The following is a 20535-nucleotide window of genomic DNA, read 5'->3' as shown; positions in this document are numbered from 1 at the left end:
CATTATGTTTCCATGATCATTGGGGGGTTGGATGAAGACCTCCAAGGTCCCCTCCACCCACAATGATTCTATGATCTTGGGCCGGGGGTTGGACTAGAACAGTGTTTTTCAACCTTGGCAACTTGAAGATGTCCGGACTTCAACTCCCAGAATTCCCCAGCCAGCGAATGCTGGCTGGGGAATTCTGGGAGTTGAAGTCTGGACATCTTCAAGTTGCCAAGGTTGAGAAACACTGGACTAGACGACCTCCAAGTTCCCCTCCAGCCATAGGACTCTATGATCATGGGCAGGGGATTGGACTAGATCAGGCAACTTTTAAGACTGGCGGACTTCAACTCCCAGAATTCCCTAGCCAGCAAAGGGAATTCTGGGAGTTGAAGTCCGCCAGGTTTAAAGCTGCCAAGGTTGGACACTCCTGGACTAGAAAACCTCCAAAGTCCCCTGCCAGCCATTTATGTTTTTATGATCTTGGGCAGAGGGGTGGACTAGAAGACCTCCAAAGCCCCTTCCAACTCTGTTATTCTGTAATTCTGAATCCTCTTTGGATTTTCCTGGGTTACAGCTTAAAGAAGCTCTGGGCACTTGGCAAGATCTGAGGGGTGTGTGTGTGTGTGTGTGTGCTGATTTCTTTGAGAAGCCTGGACCCCCGGGGTCCAGGTGGACAAGCCCCTTCCCTTGACCCATTCCCGGAAGCCCCCAGGCCTTCTCCCTAGGCCTGAGAGGGGAGGACGGGCCCAGGGGCACCCAAAAGGCTCCCCTTGCAGAGGCCAAAGGGCAAAAAGCAATTGGGGGGGGGAGGAAAGAAGGGAGACCACTCACCTCTGTTCTCTGGGCAGGGGGCTTCTTCAGAAGCGGCCAAGCGCAGGGGCTCCGGGGGAAGCTTCTTCCTTCTCTTCTCCTCCTTCAGTTCCTTCTGCTGCAGGATCCGTGCGATGTCCTGGAAGGAAGCAGAGGGGAAGGGGATCTTCTGCCACCGTTCGGCTGGAAATCCAGTTGTTGGATCTCCGTATTTTCCCTCCTCCTGGGGGTTGGACTAGAAGACCTCTAAGGCCCCATCTGGCTCTGTTGCCCTCTTCTGCTGATACATGCACAAGAGGACCTCCCCCTTAACCCGGAGTTCTTCTCCCCACAAGCTAGTCCTTGACCTACGACCACAATGGAGCCCAAACTTTATGTGGGTAAGTGAAACATTTGTTAAGCGAGTTTTCTTCCGTTTTACGACCTTTGTTGTTAAACTGAATCACTGCAGTCGTTAAGTGTGTTGCGTGGCCATTAAGTGAATCTGGCTTCCCCGTCAGACGGTCGCAAATAGGGGGATCATGTGACACCGAGACACTGCAACCGTCATAAGTACATGCCAGTTGCCAAGCCTCTGAATTTTGATCCCGTGACCCTGGGAAGGTCATAAGAGTGAAAAACGATTGCAAGTTACTTTTTTCAGCGGCGTTGTAACTTCGGTCACTAAATGAATGGTTGTAAGTCGAGGACTAGCTGTGTGCGCCTTCGCAGGCAAGTCTACTCTTCAAAGCTTGCGTGGCAAAAGTTGGGGAACCTGTTGGCTTCCTCCAGGACAGAGGCCTCCAACGGTGGGAACGTTAAGCCTGGCGGACTTCAACTCCCAGAATTCCAGGTTCTGCTGGCTGGGGAATCCTGGGAGTTGAAGTCCTCCAGGCTTAACGCCCTCCCGAGAATCCATCAGAGAAAGAAAATAAGTCAGAGAAACAGCAGAAAGGAGGGAGGGAGAGGAGGGAGAAGAAGAAAGGGCAAAGCAGGGAGGGGAAGTAAGAGTAGAAGAGAGGGTGAGAAGGAGGAGAAGAGAGGAGGAGAGGGGGAAAGGGAAGAGAAGGGAAGAAGGAAGGAGAGGAGGAAAAAAAGAAGGGAGAGAAGATGGAAGGAGCAAAGTTGTTGCAAAAGAAGATGACTCCAACTTTCTAAACTTTTCTAAACTCATAAGAATATTGTGATAAATGTTCATAGCTAATAGACAATTGTTAATTTGTGACTGTACATGAAAGGAAAAAGGGAAAAACTTTAGAGCAAAAAAGATAAAAAGAAATAAAAGTCCCCCAGGCTTAAAGCTGCCACGCCCGGAGTCTCGATGCCCAGGTGGAGGTTACCAGGTGGAGGTTAGCCGCCTGGAGTCCTTCGGGATTGGGCGGCATATAAATTTAATAAATAATAATAATAATAACAACCTCATCATCCTCTTCCTGCCGTCGCTGCTCTTCGGCTTCGATGACCAGCTTGACTTGGATTTCCTGGGCGATCTCGCAGTCTTGGCGTTCTCTGTGAATCGGACCAGAGGGTCTTTGTGTGAGTTGGGTGGGTGGGAGGCAGGGAGGGAGGGAGCACCAGGCAGGGGGCGGAAGACGAGGGCCGGGGGAGGTTTCTACCTCGGCTAAGAAGAACCTCCAGCAAGGCCTCGGAGAGGACAGAGGCTGTCCGGGTCCAGAATTCCCCATTCAGCTGTGGAGGAGGAAGAGGAGGAGAAAGAGGGGAGCAGAAGATACAGAAAGGCAGGAGCAAAGAGGAGGAGGAGGAGAAATTGAGGAGGAGGAGGAGAAAGAAATGGTGACAGTGGTGGGAGGAAGAGGAGGAGGAGGAAGACTTGGGTGTCCTTGGTGCTCTCTGAGCTTGGTGGTTTTCCTACAGACATTTCATGACCCAACTAGGGAACATCATCAATGCTAGAAGAGAATGGTGTTCGCAGAGAGGAGGAGGAGGAGGAGGAGGAGGAGGAGGAGGAGGAGGAGGAGGAGGAGGACTGTGGGGTCCTTGGTGCTCTCTGAGCTTGGTGGTTTTCTTGCAGACATTTCATGACCCAACTAGGGGACATCATCAGTGATAGAAGGAAGGAAGGAAGGAAGGAAGGAAGGAAGGAAGGAAGGAAGGAAGGAAGGAAGGAAGGGAAAGAGATGGATAAGAGCCTCCCTCCCACCACACAGACACCTCCTTTCTCTCTAAATAGACCCGGAAGCCCCCATCCGCCATCTGCTCAGCCTCCAGCCCTCCTCCCTCCATTCCCTCCTAAGAGTCCCGTCCACCGTTCTTATGAAATAGGAGCTCCTTCCATCTCCTTCCACCCCTTTCCCTGCCCTCCAGCTAGGAAGCTGGGATGCCCCTCCAAGACGGACACAAACCTCTGCGGCCTCAACCTGGCCTGTTCGGGAGCAGCAAGCCAGCTTCCCTGATCCAGGCCAGATGCTCACCCGGGTCCTGCTTGCGTTTGCCTGGGGGATGGGGTGGGGTGGGGTGTTACATGACCTATTGGGCCCTGGGGGAAAACCGAAGTCGGGTGGCTGAGATCATGAGCCCAAATCTTTTCAAGCCATGCGTGACTCCCTCCCTCCCTCCACCCCAAACCCCCAGCCTGGCCTTCTACGTGTCTCCTCTGCACTTCTTCCCAGTTATTTGTCATATACAGTTGCAAGAAAAAGTATGTGAACCCCTTGGGATTACATGGAGTTTTGCATGAATTGGTCATAAAATGTGCTCTGAACTTCATCTAAGTCACAACAATAGACAAACACAGTCTGCTGAACATAATACGACACAAACATTAGATGTTGCCATGGTGTAATTGAACATAACATGTAAACATTCACAGTGCAGGGAGGAAAAAGTATGTGAACCCTTGGACTGAATAACTGGTTGACCCTCCTTTGGCAGCAATAGTTGACAGTTGCCCTATCCTGGGGTCACGTGATCCCCTTCTGGCACGCTAAGTCACCGATGAAGCCAGATTCACTTAACAACCCTGTCGCTAACTTAATAACTGCGGTGATTCGCTTAACGACGGTGGCCAGAAAGGTCACAAAATGGGGGACGGGACTTTCTTAACCACTGTCTCATTTGGCAATGGAGATTTGGGGCTCGTAATCCGGGCACTGCCTGAAATCCAAGGTCCAACCTCCTTTTGCTTTTCCAGCCCCCCCCCCGCAGGGTCCCTCCCACCCTTGGCCCCAGGAAATGTTGTTGGGAAAGTTTCCCCCTTCACTGACGGCCGTAATTTGAGTTTTGTGAGTTTCCCGACTCAGACAAGAGACACACAGACAGTGCCTCATTCAGTGTCCAAGAATGAAAAACCCCCAACTCCATTTGAGTAGAGATGAAGGAACTTTTACTGGACATGAAAAGAGCTGAAATGAAGCGAGGTGGCGCAGTGGTTAGGGTGCAGCACTGCAGGCCACTTCAGCTGACTGCTATCTGCAGTTCAGCGGTTCTAATCTCACCGGCTCAAGATTGACTCTGCCTTCCATCCTTCCGAGGTGGGTGAAATGAGGACCCGGATTGTTGTTGGGGGCGATATGCTGACTCTGTAAACCGCTTAGAGAGGGCTGAAAGCCCTATGAAGCGGTATATAAGTCGAACTGCTATTGCTATTGCTATGCTATGCTATGCTTATCTATCTATCTATCTATCCATCTATCTATCATCTATCTATCTATCTATCTATCTATCTATCATCTATCTATCTATCTATCATCTATCTATCTATCTGCAATATTGCAGGTTAACTCTGCTTACTGCCAGGAGTTCGTTCCTGGTTGACTCAGCCTTCCATCCTTCCGAGGTGAGTGAAATGAGGACCCAGATTGTTGTTGGGGGCGATATGCTGACTCTGTAAACCGCTTAGAGAGGGCTGAAAGCCCTATGAAGCGGTATATAAGTCTAACTGCTATTGCTACTGCTATTGCTATGCTATGCTATTGCTATGCTATGCTATGCTATGCTTATCTATCTATCTATCTATCCATCCATCCATCCATCCATCCATCCATCCATCCATCTATCATCTATCTATCTATCTATCATCTATCTATCTATCTGCAATATTGCAGGTTAACTCTGCTTACTGCCAGGAGTTCGTTCCTGGTTGACTCAGCCTTCCATCCTTCCGAGGTGGGTGAAATGAGGACCCAGATTGTTGTTGGGGGCGATATGCTGACTCTGTAAACCGCTTAGAGAGGGCTGAAAGCCCTATGAAGCGGTATATAAGTCTAACTGCTATTGCTACTGCTATTGCTATGCTATGCTATGCTATGCTATGCTATGCTATGCTTATCTATCTATCTATCCATCCATCCATCCATCCATCCATCCATCCATCCATCCATCCATCCATCCATCCATCCATCTATCATCTATCTATCTATCTATCATCTATCTATCTATCTGCAATATTGCAGGTTAACTCTGCTTACTGCCAGGAGTTCGTTCCTGGTTGACTCAGCCTTCCATCCTTCCGAGGTGAGTGAAATGAGGACCCAGATTGTTGTTGGGGGCGATATGCTGACTCTGTAAACCGCTTAGAGAGGGCTGAAAGCCCTATGAAGCGGTATATAAGTCTAACTGCTATTGCTACTGCTATTGCTATGCTATGCTATGCTATGCTATGCTATGCTTATCTATCTATCTATCCATCCATCCATCCATCCATCCATCCATCCATCCATCCATCCATCCATCCATCTATCATCTATCTATCTATCTATCATCTATCTATCTATCTGCAATATTGCAGGTTAACTCTGCTTACTGCCAGGAGTTCGTTCCTGGTTGACTCAGCCTTCCATCCTTCCGAGGTGGGTAAAATGAGGACCCAGATTGTTGTTGGGGGCGATATATGCTGACTCTGTAAACCGCTTAGAGAGGGCTGAAAGCCCTATGAAGCGGTATATAAGTCTAACTGCTATTACTATTGCTAAGGTGTTTGTACATATCAAACGTTTACCCAGGACCTTCCCCACAGTTACCCCAACCCCATGTCCAGCCTGCAACTCACAAAGGTGTCATGTGGGGAGCATCTTCAAGTGGCCTCATCCAGCTGGTATGCAGAGACGGTTGACCTTGAGCAAGCCACCAGCAAGCTCAGAAGACGGTGAGAAGAAAACTCCCTTCATGATAACTCCTCCGGCACCTAGCAACTCCCCTCCCCCAAATACCATCCCCCCCTCCCTGTTATTAAGGCAGCCAACAGCAAGCAAGCGAAGTAGAGGCTGCTGACACACCCTCCAGCCCCATTTCTGCCCCAAATCTCACAGCGTGGCTGGAAGGGATTTTTCACTTCACAAGAAAAGTGGGGGAAATACACCAAGTGAAGGAGAGGAAGAGTGGGAGGAGAGAAGAAAGATAGGAAGAGAGGGATAGGAGAGAGGGTAAGGGGGGAAGATGAGGAGGATAAGGAGGAGTGGAATGAAGAGAGAGGAGAAGGAGAAAGGAAGGGGAAGTAGAGTAGGAAAGGATGATGGAGGGAAGGAGGTAGGAGAGAGGTAGAAGAAAGAGGTGTATGGAGAGCAGAAGAGCCAATAATGGGGTTTTATCTTTCTGGGCGTTGATGACAAGAGGAACTGATGTAATTACTACTTAATACAATAGGATATTGGCTATGTAATAGTATACATGTGATTGTATGTTATGGAAATGGAAAATAAAAAAAAGTATTTTTGCAAAAAAAAAAGGGGGGGGTCACATCCAGCCCCACAGGCCCCCACTGGTCAGTGCAGAGAGTGAGTCCCTGGGGATCCTCAGTGGCCCCCTCCCCTCAAAGCCCCCACCCCTCCCCTTACTCACAAGTCCTTGTGCTTCTCCTGCAGCCGAGCCCTGGCCCGGCGGTCTTCTTCCTCCTGCAGCTCTTTGGCCATCCGCAAGTCATGCTTGACCAGGCGGTTACGCTGGATGTTGGTGGCCAAGTGATGCTCAACTGGAAGGGGACGCAAAGCAGGCCATTCAACACTGACAGACAGCAGCACTCCTCCCCCCCTTCCCTTCTAGCACTGATGATGTTCCCTAGTTGGGTCATGAAACGTCTGCAAGAAAGCCACCCAGCTCAGAGAGCACCAAGGACCCCACAGTCCTCCTCCTGCTCCTCTCCTCCTCCTCCTATTTTCCTCCTCCTCCTCTCCTCCTCCTCCTCCCCTCCTCCTCCTCCCTCCTCCTCCTCCTCCCTTCTAGCACTGATGATGTTCCCTAGTTGGGTCATGAAACGCCTGCAAGGAAACCACCCAGCTCAGGGGCCACCAAGGGCCCCACAGTCCTTCCTCCTCCTCCTCCTCTCCCTCCTCTTCAAAACCGGACGTAAATTCCAAATTTTGGGGCAAAAACAAGAACCCCCATCACAAAATGTGATCACATGACCATGGGGGATTGCAAACAGCCATAAAAATGTGCCAGTTGCCAGGCATCAAAAAATGCAGTCATGTGACCACGCGGGGGAGGTGGGTGGGTGGGTGGGTGGGTGGGTGGGTGGCCCTCGGAACTCAAGACCTCGGTTGTGAGTATCCCTGGGGAGGTCTGTCGTAACTTTAAACCAGGGATGTCCAAAGTTGGGAACTTTAAGACTTGTGGACTTCAACTCCCAGAATGCTGTCTGGGGAATTCTGGGAGTTGAAGTCCACAAGTCTTAAAGTTCCCAACTTTGGATACCCCCTGCTTTAAACAGTCGTAAAATTGAGCACTTCCTGTACCTTGTTTTTCTTACATGGCGTCCTCTTTAAATAATTTGCAATTTTTTTTAAAAAAAAAAATCTTTTTATCAATGACTCTAATGAATTTTGTAAGCTGCTTCAGATGAATGGATAAAACAGGCTGGGAACGTACTGTACATCTCAATAAAGAGAGAGGAAGGCCAGGAGCCCCCCAGTCGGATTAAAAATTCGATTTAAATTTTTTTAATTGAGCAGAATCGGAAGGAAGAGAAGAACAGGGCAGAACGAGGAGATTTACTGATGTGTAACTTACTTTCCTGTTCCTGCAGGCTGTGGGCCAATGTGTGATCCTCCCGCACAGCAAAATCTCGACACACTGGGGAGAAAAAGCAGAGAGAGAGAGAGAGAGAGAAAATCATTTGGTTCCTCCAGGAAGGGTGTGAGAAGATCCCTCACCAAACCTCGGGAGTAACTTCTTGCACGCTAACCAGGCGCCCAAAACTTCCAAAACAAATTAACTCTCCAGCTGCATCATCTCAAGCCTTCTTCACAAACACAACCCGGAGGCCAAAAGATATCACAACAAACACAACTGGTGGGTGTACAGAGCTGTGTGTGTGTGAGTGTGCGTGTGCGCCAGGGATGGTGCGAGTGTGCAAATTTTGCACCAAAGGCCCCACACCGAGGAGATAGTTAGACCAGCAGGGAAATCTGCAGGGAAACTCACAGGGGATTCCCTCTCCACAGACTGTCAAGAATCCCTTCAGTTCAGAGAGAAGTTATAAAAATAAAAAAATCGACTTTTATCCTGAATTTGCTCCTGCAGAGTTCCTCCACCAATCAGAAGGGCAGGAAAGAGGTGGGGAGACTCCCCACCCCACCCCACTGCCAGCAAGATGGACTCCCAAGACTTCCAATGGATGGAAACTAAACAAGGAGAGAATTGAGGAATTGAGGAGAGACTTCCTGACAGTGAGGACAATTAGCCAGTGGAACAGCTTGCCACCAGATGTTGTGAGTGCTGCTGCTCCATCACTGGAGGCTATGAAGAAGAGATTGCACAGCTATTTGTCCAGAATCTTATAGGGTCTCCTGCTTGAGCAGAGGGTTGGACTAGAAGACCTCCAAGATCCCTTCCAAGTATAGGATTCTATGATGGATGGAAGGAAGGAAGGAGATGGGGAATGAGAGGGAGGGAGGGAGGGAGGGAGGGAGGAAGGAAGGAGATGGGGAATGAGAGGAAGGAAGGAAGGAATGAGAGGAAGGAAGGAAGGAAGGAAGGAAGGAAGGAAGGAAGGAAGGAAGGAAGGAAAGACAATTAATCAAAACTAATCAAGGAGAGACGCAACCTGGAATTGAGGAGAAACCTCCTGACAGTGAGGACAATTAACCAGGGGAACAGCTGGCCACCAGAAACTGTGGGTGCTTCGTCAATGGAGGTTTTTAAGAGACTGGACATTTCTCTGAGATGATATACCGTCTCCTGCCTGAGCAGTGGGCTGGACTAGAAGACCTCCAAGGTCCCTTCCAGCTTCTATTCTGATTAAGGGTCTTGGTCTGATTAACCTGGTTCTGGTCAGCTGAAGGAACCTGTGGAGGAGGAGGGGAGGCCCTCTTTCAGAGGTCAAGAGGTGACCGGAAGAAGACCCTTCCCAACATCTGTCCTTGAACCTTCTCCTCCCTCCCTCCCTCCTGCTCTTCAGCAGCGACTTTAGCCAGATCCCCAGAAATCCCAAGTTGCTCTGGGCTCTCAGCTGTTTGGGGGGGGGCAGCAGCCAAGCAAGGAGTGGAGCCTGCCAGCTGGCCCTCTTCTCCCCCCCCCCACTTAGAAGACGCCTCCACCCAGTTCCTGAAGTTTGAGCCAAGACAAAGTCAGCCAAGAATGAATCCAGCAGCTGCGACCCCATTACAAACAGCTCCATTGACCTTTCTCCAGAAGGGGGTGGGGGTGGGCGGGAAAGGGGGGGGGGTCTTTGCTCTGAAAGATCAGGGTGGATTGGCTGGAGCTGGTTGCCCTGGAGATGGGCCCCCCGCCCAGTCCACCCTCTTTGGCTGGGGGTGGGGGGGGTCTTTGTTTGATAACAGATGCAGCTTCTCTCTCTTCACAAAGCCACAGGCGGCGGGGAGGGGCATAAGGGGGAGGGAGGGAGGGGGTCCTTCCAGCTCCCAGACTCAACGCAGCAACTAAATCAGGAAAACTTCTTTGCAAATTATTCCCCCCACCCCACCCCCAATCCCACCAGGGCACCCCACATATCGAAAGGCAAACCTGGTTAAATCCTAGGCTGAATTTTATTTATTATTTATTATTGATTTAGGGACCCCTAAAAGCCACCCGGAGGATGCAAGAGTGTTTTGAGAAGGAACCCCAAAAAATCTACAGGTGGGCCCCGACTTATAACCATTTGTTTAGTGACCCTTCAAACTCAAGGTGGCATTGGCTTAAGGACCGTTTTTCACACTTATGACGGTTGCAGCATCTGGGGTGGGGGTGGGGTGTTGTTCTGTGATCTCCTTTGCGACCTTCTGACCAGCAAAATCAATCAATCGCTTAACAAGTGTTACTGATTTAACGACTGCATTGATTCACTTAACAACGCTCACAAGAAAGGTTGTGGAATGGAGTGGGGTGGATTTTTGGCCATGTGGCAAGAGGGAAGCTGCAGCTGCCATTCAAGTGTGAAAAACGGTTGTAATTCACTTCTTTCTGTGCCTCGTATACGACAGGGACCAACTCTGGATAGTTGTTGAAGGGTCGTAAGTCAAGGACTACTGGGAACGGGGTAGAACTGTTGCCTTCCCGCCGTCGCCAGTTCCCCGGAAGCAGGAGGCGGGCAGGCAGGTGAGCGGGTGACCTTTGGCTGGGCGTGGCACCTCTGGGCCGGCCAGGGGGAAACAGAGGAGCAGAAGGGAAGGAAGCAGCAAGAGGAGGAGGAGGAGGGACAGGAGGAATCTGGAGGTCACCCAGCCGATCCTGGGGACATCTCCACCATTTGGGGGATGCCAAGGAAAACGGGGTGGCACAATCGGCCTGGGTGAATGGCAGCCTGGATGAGAAGGGGGACACGGGAGGGAGGGGTGACGATCAATCAAGCAGGATGCAGGCATTCGCGTTAACAGAATAAGAGAGTTGGAAGGAAGGGACCTTGGAGGTCTTCTAGTCCAACCCACTTATTCAGCAGGAGACCCCTAGGCCATTCAAGACAAATGTGTTTCTCCAGCCCAACCTCCAGTGATGGAGCACCCACAATTTCTGGTGGCAACTTCTGTTCCACTGGTTAATTGTTCTCACTGTCAGGAAGTTTCTCCTCAGTTCTAAGTTGCTTCTCTCCTTGATTAGTTTCCACCCATTGCTACTTCTGCTGCCCTCAGGTGCCTTGGAGAATAGTTTGACTCCCTCTTCTTTGGGGCAGAACCTGAGATATTGGAAGATGCTATCCTGTCTCCCCTGGTCCTTCTTTTCATTCAACTAGACATCCCCAGTTCCTGCAACCGTTCTTCGTATGTTTCAGCCTCCAGTCCCCTCATCCTCTTCCTTGCTCTTCTCTGCACTCTTTCCAGAGTCTCCACATCTGTTTTGCATCGTGGTGATCAAACCTTCAGGCAATATTCCAAGTATGGATTACCAAGGCATTATAAAGTACTTCTGTACGGAGCTCACATGTTACCATCACGGTTTCCTCAAGCAGAGTGAACTTGTGGCAACCACTAACTAGGATTTCGCTTTTTCCTCTGCAAAGCAAATTGTTGCTCCTATCAGAATGTCAAGAGCTGGAAGGGACCTTGGAGGTCCTCTACTCCAGCCCCCTGCTCAGAGAAGAAACCCTGCCCCATTCCACACAGATGGCTCTCCAGGCTTTTCTTAAAAGCCTCCAGTGATGGAGCAGCAGCACCCACCACATCTGGGGGCCAGCTGTTCCACTGGGTTAATTGTCCTCCCGTAATTCTAGGTGGCTTCTCCCCTTGATGAGTTTCCATCCGTTGCTTCTACTGAAGAGAGGGTACTTCTGTAGGTCAAGATTTGAAGAACTGAGAATCCCCCTGGGGCTTCCCCACAGCAGCTGCTTCCCCCTCTCCCTCTAAGTGTGGGTAGGGGTAGGCACCAGGCAGTCTGGCCTCGGCCCCCTCCTGCAAAAAATGTGTGTGTCTCGAAGGGTTCTTCCAAGAGACCCTCTGCTTCCATCACCGCCTCCCAGCCTGGAGTTCCTGCCCCCATCTCTTCCTGCCCCCCACCCCCGTTGCCTCTTTCCCACGCTGGCTGCACCCCAGGGCTACAGTGGGGGGGGGGCTCCCCGCAGATCCAAATCCCCAGCAGCCCCCTCGAGTGTTTAGGGGGTGCCACATGTGGGTCAAAGAGGAATAAACTACCCAAAGTTTCTTTAAAAGGGGGGCAAATTCCCTCGAGACAAAGAGTCCCTTGTCTGTCCATGCACAGTGGGTCGCAGGAGGGCAGTGAGGGAGGGGGAGATCAAAGGTGAAGCCCCCAACGGAAGGGCAGGGGCTGCTTCAGACCACGTTCCCAGGCTCCTTCGGGGGAAGGAAAACACTTTTTGCCCAAAGCTGAGGAGGTGCAGCTGGCTGGGCACCCAGGGAGAGCCCCCCTGCCCTGCCCTAAAACTCAGGAAAAGGCTCTCCCCCTCCCCTCCCACCTTGGGAAGGACCTCCGGTTTGGGTCAGGTCTTCTCCCAATCAAACCAGGCCTCCGGGCTCCGTTTTTTTCGGGTTTATCAGGGTACAAAATCGGAAGAGAAATGAGAATAATGGGAACTGGAGGAAGGAGAAGGGGAAGAGGATGAAAGGGGAGCATTGACGCCTCACTCTTTTAAGTGAAATAGCGTAATAACACACAGCCTCAACTTTTGAGGTCATGAAAACATCTGCAATAAAACACCTGGTCTCAGAGAGCAGGAAGGACCCCACAGCCTTCCTCCTCCTCCCCACAAATCCCTTCTAGGACTGAGGCTGTAACCCAGTTGGGTGATGAAATGTTTGCAAGAAGTCAACCCAGCTCAGACAGCACCAAGGGCCCCATAATCCTCCTCTTCTTCCTCCTCCTCCTTTCTGCGAACCCCATTCCCTTCCAGCACTGAGGATGTTCCCTAGTTGGGCCATGAAACATCTGCAAGAAACCACCAAGCTCAGAGAGCACCAAGGACCCCACAGTCCTCCTCCTCCTCCTCTTCTTCTTCTTCTCCTCCTCTTCCTCCTCCTCCTCCTCCTCTTCACAATCCCCACTTCCTTCCAGCACTGAGGATGTTACCTAGTTGGGCCACGAAACGTCAGCCAGAAAAACCACCAAGTTCAGTGAGTGCCAAAGACCCCAGTCGTCCTCCTCCTCCTCTCTGCAAAGCCCACTCCCTTCAATCACTGATGAGATTCCCTAGTTGGGCCATGAAACGTCTGCAAGGAAGCCACCCAGCTCACGGGAGCCCCCAGGAACACCCCCCCCCCCACCAGTTCAGCCCTGGCCCACAGAGATTCTCTTTCTAAGGAGCTTCATTTGTGCTCTTAATTACTATTATTACGTGGTGCTTTTTTGAGGCCTGCAATTTTGTGCCTCCTTCCCTGGGAATAAGCTTCACCAGCAGCAGAGGCGAGTTCAAAAGTGGCCTTCATGGAGCCGCCTGGTGTGAAATTTGCATTCATTTTAAAAATAAAGAGTCCCGAGTTTCCTGGAGGGCAGCTCTGGCCCCGCTCCTCACCCACAAACTTTGCATTTCTGCTTTCTCACACCAGTTCACACCAGGCTGTTCCTTCTTCTTCTTCACGAGTTGTTACTTCACACCAGTCTAAGCCACCGTCTCCAGATCGACTCTGGGCTCTGGAATTGGGCACCCAGGCGGAGGGTCAAGCCAAACACAGCCAGTCCTGGACTTATGGCCACAACGGAGCCCGAAACTACTGTTGCTAAGCGAGACGGTGCTTAAGCGAATTTTTCCCCCCCATTTTATTTTCTTGCTACAGTTGTGAAGTGAATCGCCAGTTGCTGAGTTAGTAACCCGGTCGTTAAGTGAATCTGGCCTCCCCATTGACGCTGCTTGTCAGGAGGTCGCAAAAGGGGATCACGTGACCCCCCCCGGGACGCTGTGACCGTCATAAAGACTGGTGGTCCTCAACTTACGGACACAACTGAGCCCAAAATTTATGTCGCTAAGTGTGAAATTCATTAAGTAAGTTTCGCCCCAACTTTCCTTGACGCATCTGTTCAGCGACTCCCTACGGTTTCTTGAATTAGTAACCCGGTCGTTAAGTGAATCTGGCTTCCCCATTGACCTTGCTCATCAGAAGGTCGCAAAAGGGGACCACGCGACTCTGGGACACTGAAACCGTCGTATATGTGAGTCAGCTGTCAAGCATCCCGATGTAAATTATGTGACTGCACGGCTGCTGCAACAGTCATAATTGTGAAAAATGGACATAAATCACTTTTTTCACTGCTATTATAATGTTGAACTAAATGAACTGTTGGAAGTCAAGGACTAGCTGTGTGTCTGAATTTTGATCACGTGACCATGGGATGCTGCAATGGTCGTAAGTGTGAAACACGGTCATAGGTCCTTTTTCCCAGTGCTGTTGTAACTTCAAAGGATCACTAAATGAATTGTTTGAAGCCGAAGACTTAAAAAGCTGCTTCCCATAAACCTCAGAGCGTCTTTCCTTCCCCTTCAGTGACACAGAACTTAAAACAATTAAGAAAAACTTTTATCTGTTCAGCGTAACAAAAATTATTCTTAACTTTCAGCTCTAAATGTTTCTCTTGGAACGCTGTTTGCATAACATATTTTGGTAAAATAGGTTAAACTTTGGGTAAAGATCCAGCCAGCGGATTGTGTACACAAGACAACAAGTTTACGAAATGTTTACTTTGGCTCTTTTTCTCGTCCCCCCCCCTAAAAATACTGTTATTAAAACTTTTTTAAAAACAAAGATAAAAACAAATACAAACTTATAAAAAGCAAGAATGGAAAAAGAAAAAGATAGAAAGCTAAAAGAAAGGGAAAAAGAGAGAAAAACAGGATGTAAATAAATAGTTTCTGATCTTCTTTAGGGCAGTTATAAATACAATTAGAAATTCACCTCTTCCTGTACAGTTACAGAAGAATTCTCTGCTTCCTAAAATCTGCTTCTAAGCCCCAAAAACCGCAAATCACACATTTATTTCTTCTCTGTTCTACACGAAAAAAAAAATCCATAAGCGATTTACAGCCAGCAATAAACACAGATATTGTCTTTTCTCTCGTCGAATAAGTCCATTTAGCCCCCATCAACTTCGCCAAACCTTCCTCCCCCTGTAGGGTTTGCCAAACATTTCCATCTTTGAGCATAAAAATAATCTCCCTGCTGTTTCCATCTACAAGTACAAACTTTCCCTTTCTCTTTTCCAACTCTTTGTTTGCTTTGCTGTCCTTAATAACTACCGCCCGGTCTCCAACCTCCCCTTTTTGGGGAAGGTTGTTGAGAAGGTGGTGGCCTTCCAGCTCCAACGGTCCTTGGAGGAAGCAGACTATCTAGACCCCTTCCAGTCAGGCTTCAGACCCGGTTACAGCACTGAAACCGCCTTGGTCGCATTGATGGATGATCTCTGGAGAGCCAGAGATGAAGGACATCCCTCCATCCTGGTCCTCCTTGACCTCTCAGCGGCTTTCGATACCATCGACCATGGTATCCTTCTGCGAAGACTGCGGGAGGTGGGAGTGGGAGGCACCGTGTTACGGTGGTTCTCCTCCTACCTCTCGGACAGGTCGCAGTCGGTGTTAGTGGGAGGGCAGAGATCGTCCCCAAGGCCCCTAAAATATGGGGTGCCGCAGGGTTCGGTCTTATCCCCCCTACTATTTAACATTTACATGAAACCGCTGGGAGAGATCATCCGTAGGCACGGGATTAGATACCATCAATATGCGGACGATACTCAATTGTATCTGTCCGCCCCGTGCCAAATCAATGAAGCGGTTGACGTAATGGACCGGGGGCTCGAAGCCGTCATGGACTGGATGAGGATTAACAAGCTTGTGCTCAACCCAGAAAAGACCGAGTGGCTGTTGTGTTTTCCTCCCAAAAATTCGGCCATTAATCCAACACTCAGGCTGGGGGGTCAAATTCTACACCCCTCAGAGAGGGTTCGCAACCTGGGAGTCCTCCTGGATCCACAGCTGTCATTCGACCATCATATAGCGGCTGTGACCAGGGGGGCATTCGCCCAGGTACGCCTGGTGCGCCAGTTGCGACCCTACCTGAACCGGGAGGCGCTCACAACTGTCACTCGGGCCCTCGTGATTTCTAGGCTGGAATACTGCAATGTGCTCTACATGGGGCTGCCCTTGAAGAGCATCCGGCGACTTCAGCTAGTACAAAACGCAGCCGCGCGAGTGATCGCGGGTGCACCTCGATTCACCCGCATTACACCTATCCTCCGCGAGCTGCGTTGGCTACCTGTCGATCTCCGGATGCGCTTCAAGGTGCTATTGACCACCCATAAAGCCCTACATGGCAGTGGATCTGGATACTTGAGAGACCGCCTTCTGCCAATTACCTCCCTACGGCCTATAAGATCTCATAGGTTAGGCCTCCTCCGCATCCCATCGGCCAGCCAATGCCGGCTGGCAACCACAAGGAGGAGGGCCTTCTCAGTAGCGGCCCCGACCCTTTGGAACGAGCTCCCCGTAGAGATCCGCACCCTCTCCACCGTCCAGGCCTTCCGCATAGCCTTGAAGAACTGGCTCGCCCGTCAGGCCTGGGGATAAGGACCATTGCCCCGCCCGAATGTTGTATGCATGTTGTGTATTATTTTATTATGTGTTGTTGTTTTAGTATTGTATTGTTTTGTATTCCCCTCTCCCTGGTTTCTGTGAGCCGCCCTGAGTCCCCTCAGGGAAAAGGGCGGCCTACAAATAAAATCAATTCAATTCAATTCAATTCAATTCATCAGTCCCCAAAAGAAGGACCTCTGCTCTCAACTACATACCGGCCCTTTTTTAAAAATCCTCTGAATTGGTTTTTGTAGCCAAAATTCTTTCACTAGCAGAATAAAATGAAATACGTTAACATTGCCAATGGGATATATACTGTAGTTAATAGGATGTGAGGGAAATAGATCAATAGTCTTAATTGTGGATAACTAACTGTAACGTTCATTAGGCAAAATTAAATCTGAGGGTATGTGTTATTTATAGTAAAGTAGAATAATAGATGGAAATGAAACATTACATTTGATTAATTTGGAGAGGCAAATATTGATATTGTTCACTTATAAAGAAGAAATTAAACTTAGGATGGAAGATACGGAAAGAAAATAATGTAGCTGAAATTGAAAATGGAAATTCATGATGTAAAATGAACTATTCATATGAGAAGATGTTACGGGGGGGGGGACACCTGAGCAACGCTTTGTTTATTTAAAAAAAGTTAAAATATGTAACAAAAAAAAGCTTTGCTTAAAAAAAATTCTCTACCTTTTTTTTTTTTAACATGTCCACCCAACTCACAGGGGTCCCCAAACTTGGCAACTTTTAAGATTTGTGGAATTCCTGGGAGTTGAAGTCCACAAGTCTTAAAGTTGCCAAGTTTGAAGACGTCTGAGTCCCAGCACAATAAAACTTCCCTTCTCCTTCCTCACATTCCCAGATAGATATGAAGTGTCCCCCCCCCTCGTTTTGCGATTCTCCGTGGTCTACAATATTGTGCAAATTCAGTTCGCAATAGGTTGGGGTTTTTTTTTTTGCAAATCCAGAACATCCTTAAGCAACCAGGCGAAAGGTGATACACAAACAGACCCGTCTCTGTGTGTCTATGTGTGTGTGTGTAAAGCAAATAATGAGCACTATTTCAGTAGCCACCCTGGATGTAGGCCGTAAACCACATCTCCTTCTTACAAATTCTCCTCCTGCAATCTCAGTTTAGCTCACCTACACACATCAGAGGGAGCTGCAAGGCACAGAAGCTTACGCCACTTTTTAGTAAAAGTTGTGAGTCAGAAAAGTTGCTCCCAAACTTCGCCTGGGTTTTGATTTTTGACACCCGAGGCTAATAGAATTCTCTTCCTTGGAAAATTATTCTGGAAGAAGGGTTTTTTCTTTTTTCGGGTAAGGCAGGTGTGCAGGGATTTGGGGGTCTGTGTGCGTGTGTGTCTGTGTGTGTGGGTGTTTGATGCTTCCTGCCCAGAGAGGGGATTAAAACTACACAAGGATAAAGAGCCTTTACTCCGGAGGCCAAAGGAGGTCAGGGAGACAAGAACAGATCCCACTTCCGAGATCAGTGATGGGAAACCTTTTCAAAAACTGGAATGCGTTGCATGGGCCCGAGTGATGAAAACCCAGAGACCAGCACACGCATTCCTGTTTTTTGGCTGTTCTCGGGCCATTTTTCAGGTTGTTTTTCAGCTGTTTTCAGCCCCCCAAAAAACAGCTTGAAAACAGCCTGGAAAATGGTCAGATTTTGACTGTTTTTCAGGCCTTTTACCGGCTGTTTTCCGGTGTTCCAGTGCCCACGAAGAGCAGCTGCTGGAAACCAGAAGAACAGCTGGCCATGGCACACATGTGCCCATAGAGAGGGCTCTGGGTGCTACCTCTGACACCCGTGCCAGAGGTTCCCCATCCTGGTCCTAGATCTTCTTCTCCAAGAGATTCAAGCCACAAGGAAGAGCAAGATCCATTTCCCCCAAAAATCAAGGGAAGGGCTCATCTCCAAAACCCTCTCCCCCCCCCTCTCCGGCAGATTCTGCAAAAGCCTCCCTCCTCCTTTGAAAGTGATTCTGCAAGTACATCAAGTCCTTGACTTGCGACCACAACCGAGCGCCAAATTTCCGTGGCTAAGCCCTGTGGTTACTCATTAATTTATTTTGGAGGATTTACACGGCCGGCCACTCACTCCGCGGCGACTCCGACTTGCTTAACAAACAAGCAATGAAGTCTCAAGTGAGTTTTTTTCCCCGTTTTATGGCTTTCCTTGCCCCAGTTCTTAAGCGAATCACTGCCGTTCTTCAATTACTCACACTGTCATTAAGTGAATCCGGCTTCCCCGTTGATTTTGCTTGGCGGGAGGTTGCAAAGGGGGACCTCCGGGACACTGCGGTTCATTTAGTGACCATTCAAACTTAAAACGGCACTGATAAAAAAGTGACTTATGACTGTTCTTCATACTTATGACCACTGCATCATCCCTGCACTCAACATTCAGAGACCCGGCAACGGACTCATATTTGTGACGGTTGCTGTGTCCCAAAGTCACGTGATCCCCCTTTTACGACCGTCTGACAACAAAGTTGAGGGGGAAGCCAGATTCATTGAAAACCTGGGTTAGTAACTTAACACCTGCAGTGATTCACTTAACAACGGCGGCAGGAAAGGTCATTAAATGGGGCAAAACTCATTTAATAAATGGGGAGCCTGGCAATGGAGGTTTTGGGCTCAGTTGTGGCGAAGGAGCAGCTGTGTTGGGAAGGGGGCTTCGCAGCTGGGAGGGAGAGGAAGGAGTCTGGCCCAGCAAGCAGCCGTGGGGATGGGTTTCTGTGTGAGGGAGAGGGGGAGGGAGGGAGGGGGGAGAGAGAAAGAAAGGGGGAAAGAGAGAAATAGACAAACAGAAAGAGAGAGAAAGAGAAAAATGATAAACAGAAAAAAAGGAGAAAGAAGTGGAAAGAGAGAGAGAGAGAAGAGAAAGAGAGAAGGAGGGAAAGAGAAAGAGACAGAGAGAGAGAGAGAGAGAATGAGAAACAGAAAAAAGGAGAAAGAGGTGGAAAGAGAGATAAGAGAAAGAGAAGGAGGGAAAGAGGGAAGGAAAGAGAAAGAGACAAACAGAAAGAGAGAGGGGGGAAATGGAGAGAGGGAGGGGAAGGAAGAGAGAAACAAAGAGAGAGAGAAAGAGAAAGAAAAGAGAAGAAAGAGGTGGAAAGAGAGAGAAAGAGACAAGAGAAAGAGAGAAGGAGGGAAAGAGGGAGGGAAAGAGAAAGAGACAAACAGAAAGAGAGAGGGGGGAAATGGAGAGAGGGAGGGGAAGGAAGAGAGAAACAAAGAGAGAGAAAAAGAGAAAGAGACGAAAGAGGTGGAAAGAGAGAGAGAGACAAGAGAAAGAGAGAAGGAGGAAAAGAGGGAGGGAAAGAGACAAACAGAAAGAGAGAGAGAGAGAAAATGAGAAACAGAAAAAAGGAGAAAGAGGTGGAAAGAGAGAGAGACAAGAGAAAGAGGGAAAGAGAGAAGGAAAGAGAGAGAGACAAACAGAAAGAGAGAGGGGGAAATGGAGGGAAGGAGGGAAAGGAAGAGAGAAACAAAGAGAGAGAAAAAGAGAAAGAAAAGAGAAGAGGTGGAAAGAGAAAGAGAGAGAGAAAGAGGAGAGGGGGAAGGAAGGAGGGAGGGACAGATCCCAGCCCTCCCTCCCCCCCCCCGGCCTTCCTCCCGGGAGCCGCCTGCCTTGCGCTCTTTTCCCGCCGCTACAAAGTAACGAGCGCCGGAAGCGCCGCCGCCGCCGCCGAGCAGCCGCTCCGGCCGGGGAGCCCAGGCGGGCCGAGGCAGCAGCGCCGGCCGCCCGCTGCCCCGCGCCCCGCTGCCGGAGCCCCCCTGGGCGCCACGAGAGGCCCGGAGCCCGGGACGCCGCCGCCGCCGCCGCCGGCCCCGCACCCAAGCCCATGCGGCGCGGCCCTGGCGGCTCCCTCCCTCCGTCCAGCCGGGAGGGGCGGAGGCCCCGGGCAGCCTCCCCGCCCGCCTCACCTTCCTTGACGCCCGGCAGCTTGGAGCGGTCGATGCCCACTTCGGCCATGTTGCGGGCGGGGCGGGAGCGCGCGTGCCCGGACAGCCCACCCCTCCGCCGCCGCCGCGGGGACGCGCCTGGGCTCTCGCTCGCCGGCTCCGGACAGTCCTCTCAAGCCGGAGGGGCGGGGCCTCACCCTGACTCCGCCCCCTCAGGTAAAGCGGAGCCGCCCCGCTCTCCCACTCCCGAGCCCCGCCCCCGCCCCTTCCCCTGCGCATGCCGGGAAGTGTAGTTGCATCCCCCCCCCCCCCCGGTGTGAGGTTCCTTCATCCTCCTCCCCTCCTTGGTCTCGGCCTCCCCCTCTCCGCTGGCCGGGCTGGCGGCGGATGATGGGCCGGGAGTCGTGGAGAGGGAAGGCTGGACGACCCAGACC

General features: G+C 50.3%; 1 protein-coding gene across 3 annotated transcripts in view; it reads right to left on the bottom strand.

Annotated features, from left to right (window-relative positions):
• The window catches only part of CCDC50 (coiled-coil domain containing 50), a 40306-nt gene extending 20041 nt beyond the window's left edge, over positions 1-20265 (bottom strand). For all 3 annotated transcript variants that reach the window (XM_032224983.1, XM_032224984.1, XM_032224986.1), the window contains exons 1-5: positions 20123-20265; positions 7741-7803; positions 6574-6703; positions 2196-2286; positions 820-937 (exon numbers count right to left, since the gene is read on the bottom strand). In XM_032224983.1, the coding sequence (XP_032080874.1) occupies positions 820-937; positions 2196-2286; positions 6574-6703; positions 7741-7803; positions 20123-20171 (451 nt within the window). In that variant the 5' untranslated portion in view covers positions 20172-20265. The remainder of the gene's footprint in view (positions 1-819; positions 938-2195; positions 2287-6573; positions 6704-7740; positions 7804-20122) is intronic.
• Positions 20266-20535: the final 270 nt, after the last annotated feature.

Source organism: Thamnophis elegans, chromosome 10, assembly GCF_009769535.1.
Source record: "Thamnophis elegans isolate rThaEle1 chromosome 10, rThaEle1.pri, whole genome shotgun sequence".
In the NCBI taxonomy this organism is placed as follows: domain Eukaryota; kingdom Metazoa; phylum Chordata; class Lepidosauria; order Squamata; family Colubridae; genus Thamnophis; species Thamnophis elegans.
Note: the sequence above shows the minus strand (reverse complement) of the source record. Positions and strands in the feature narration are given on the sequence as shown.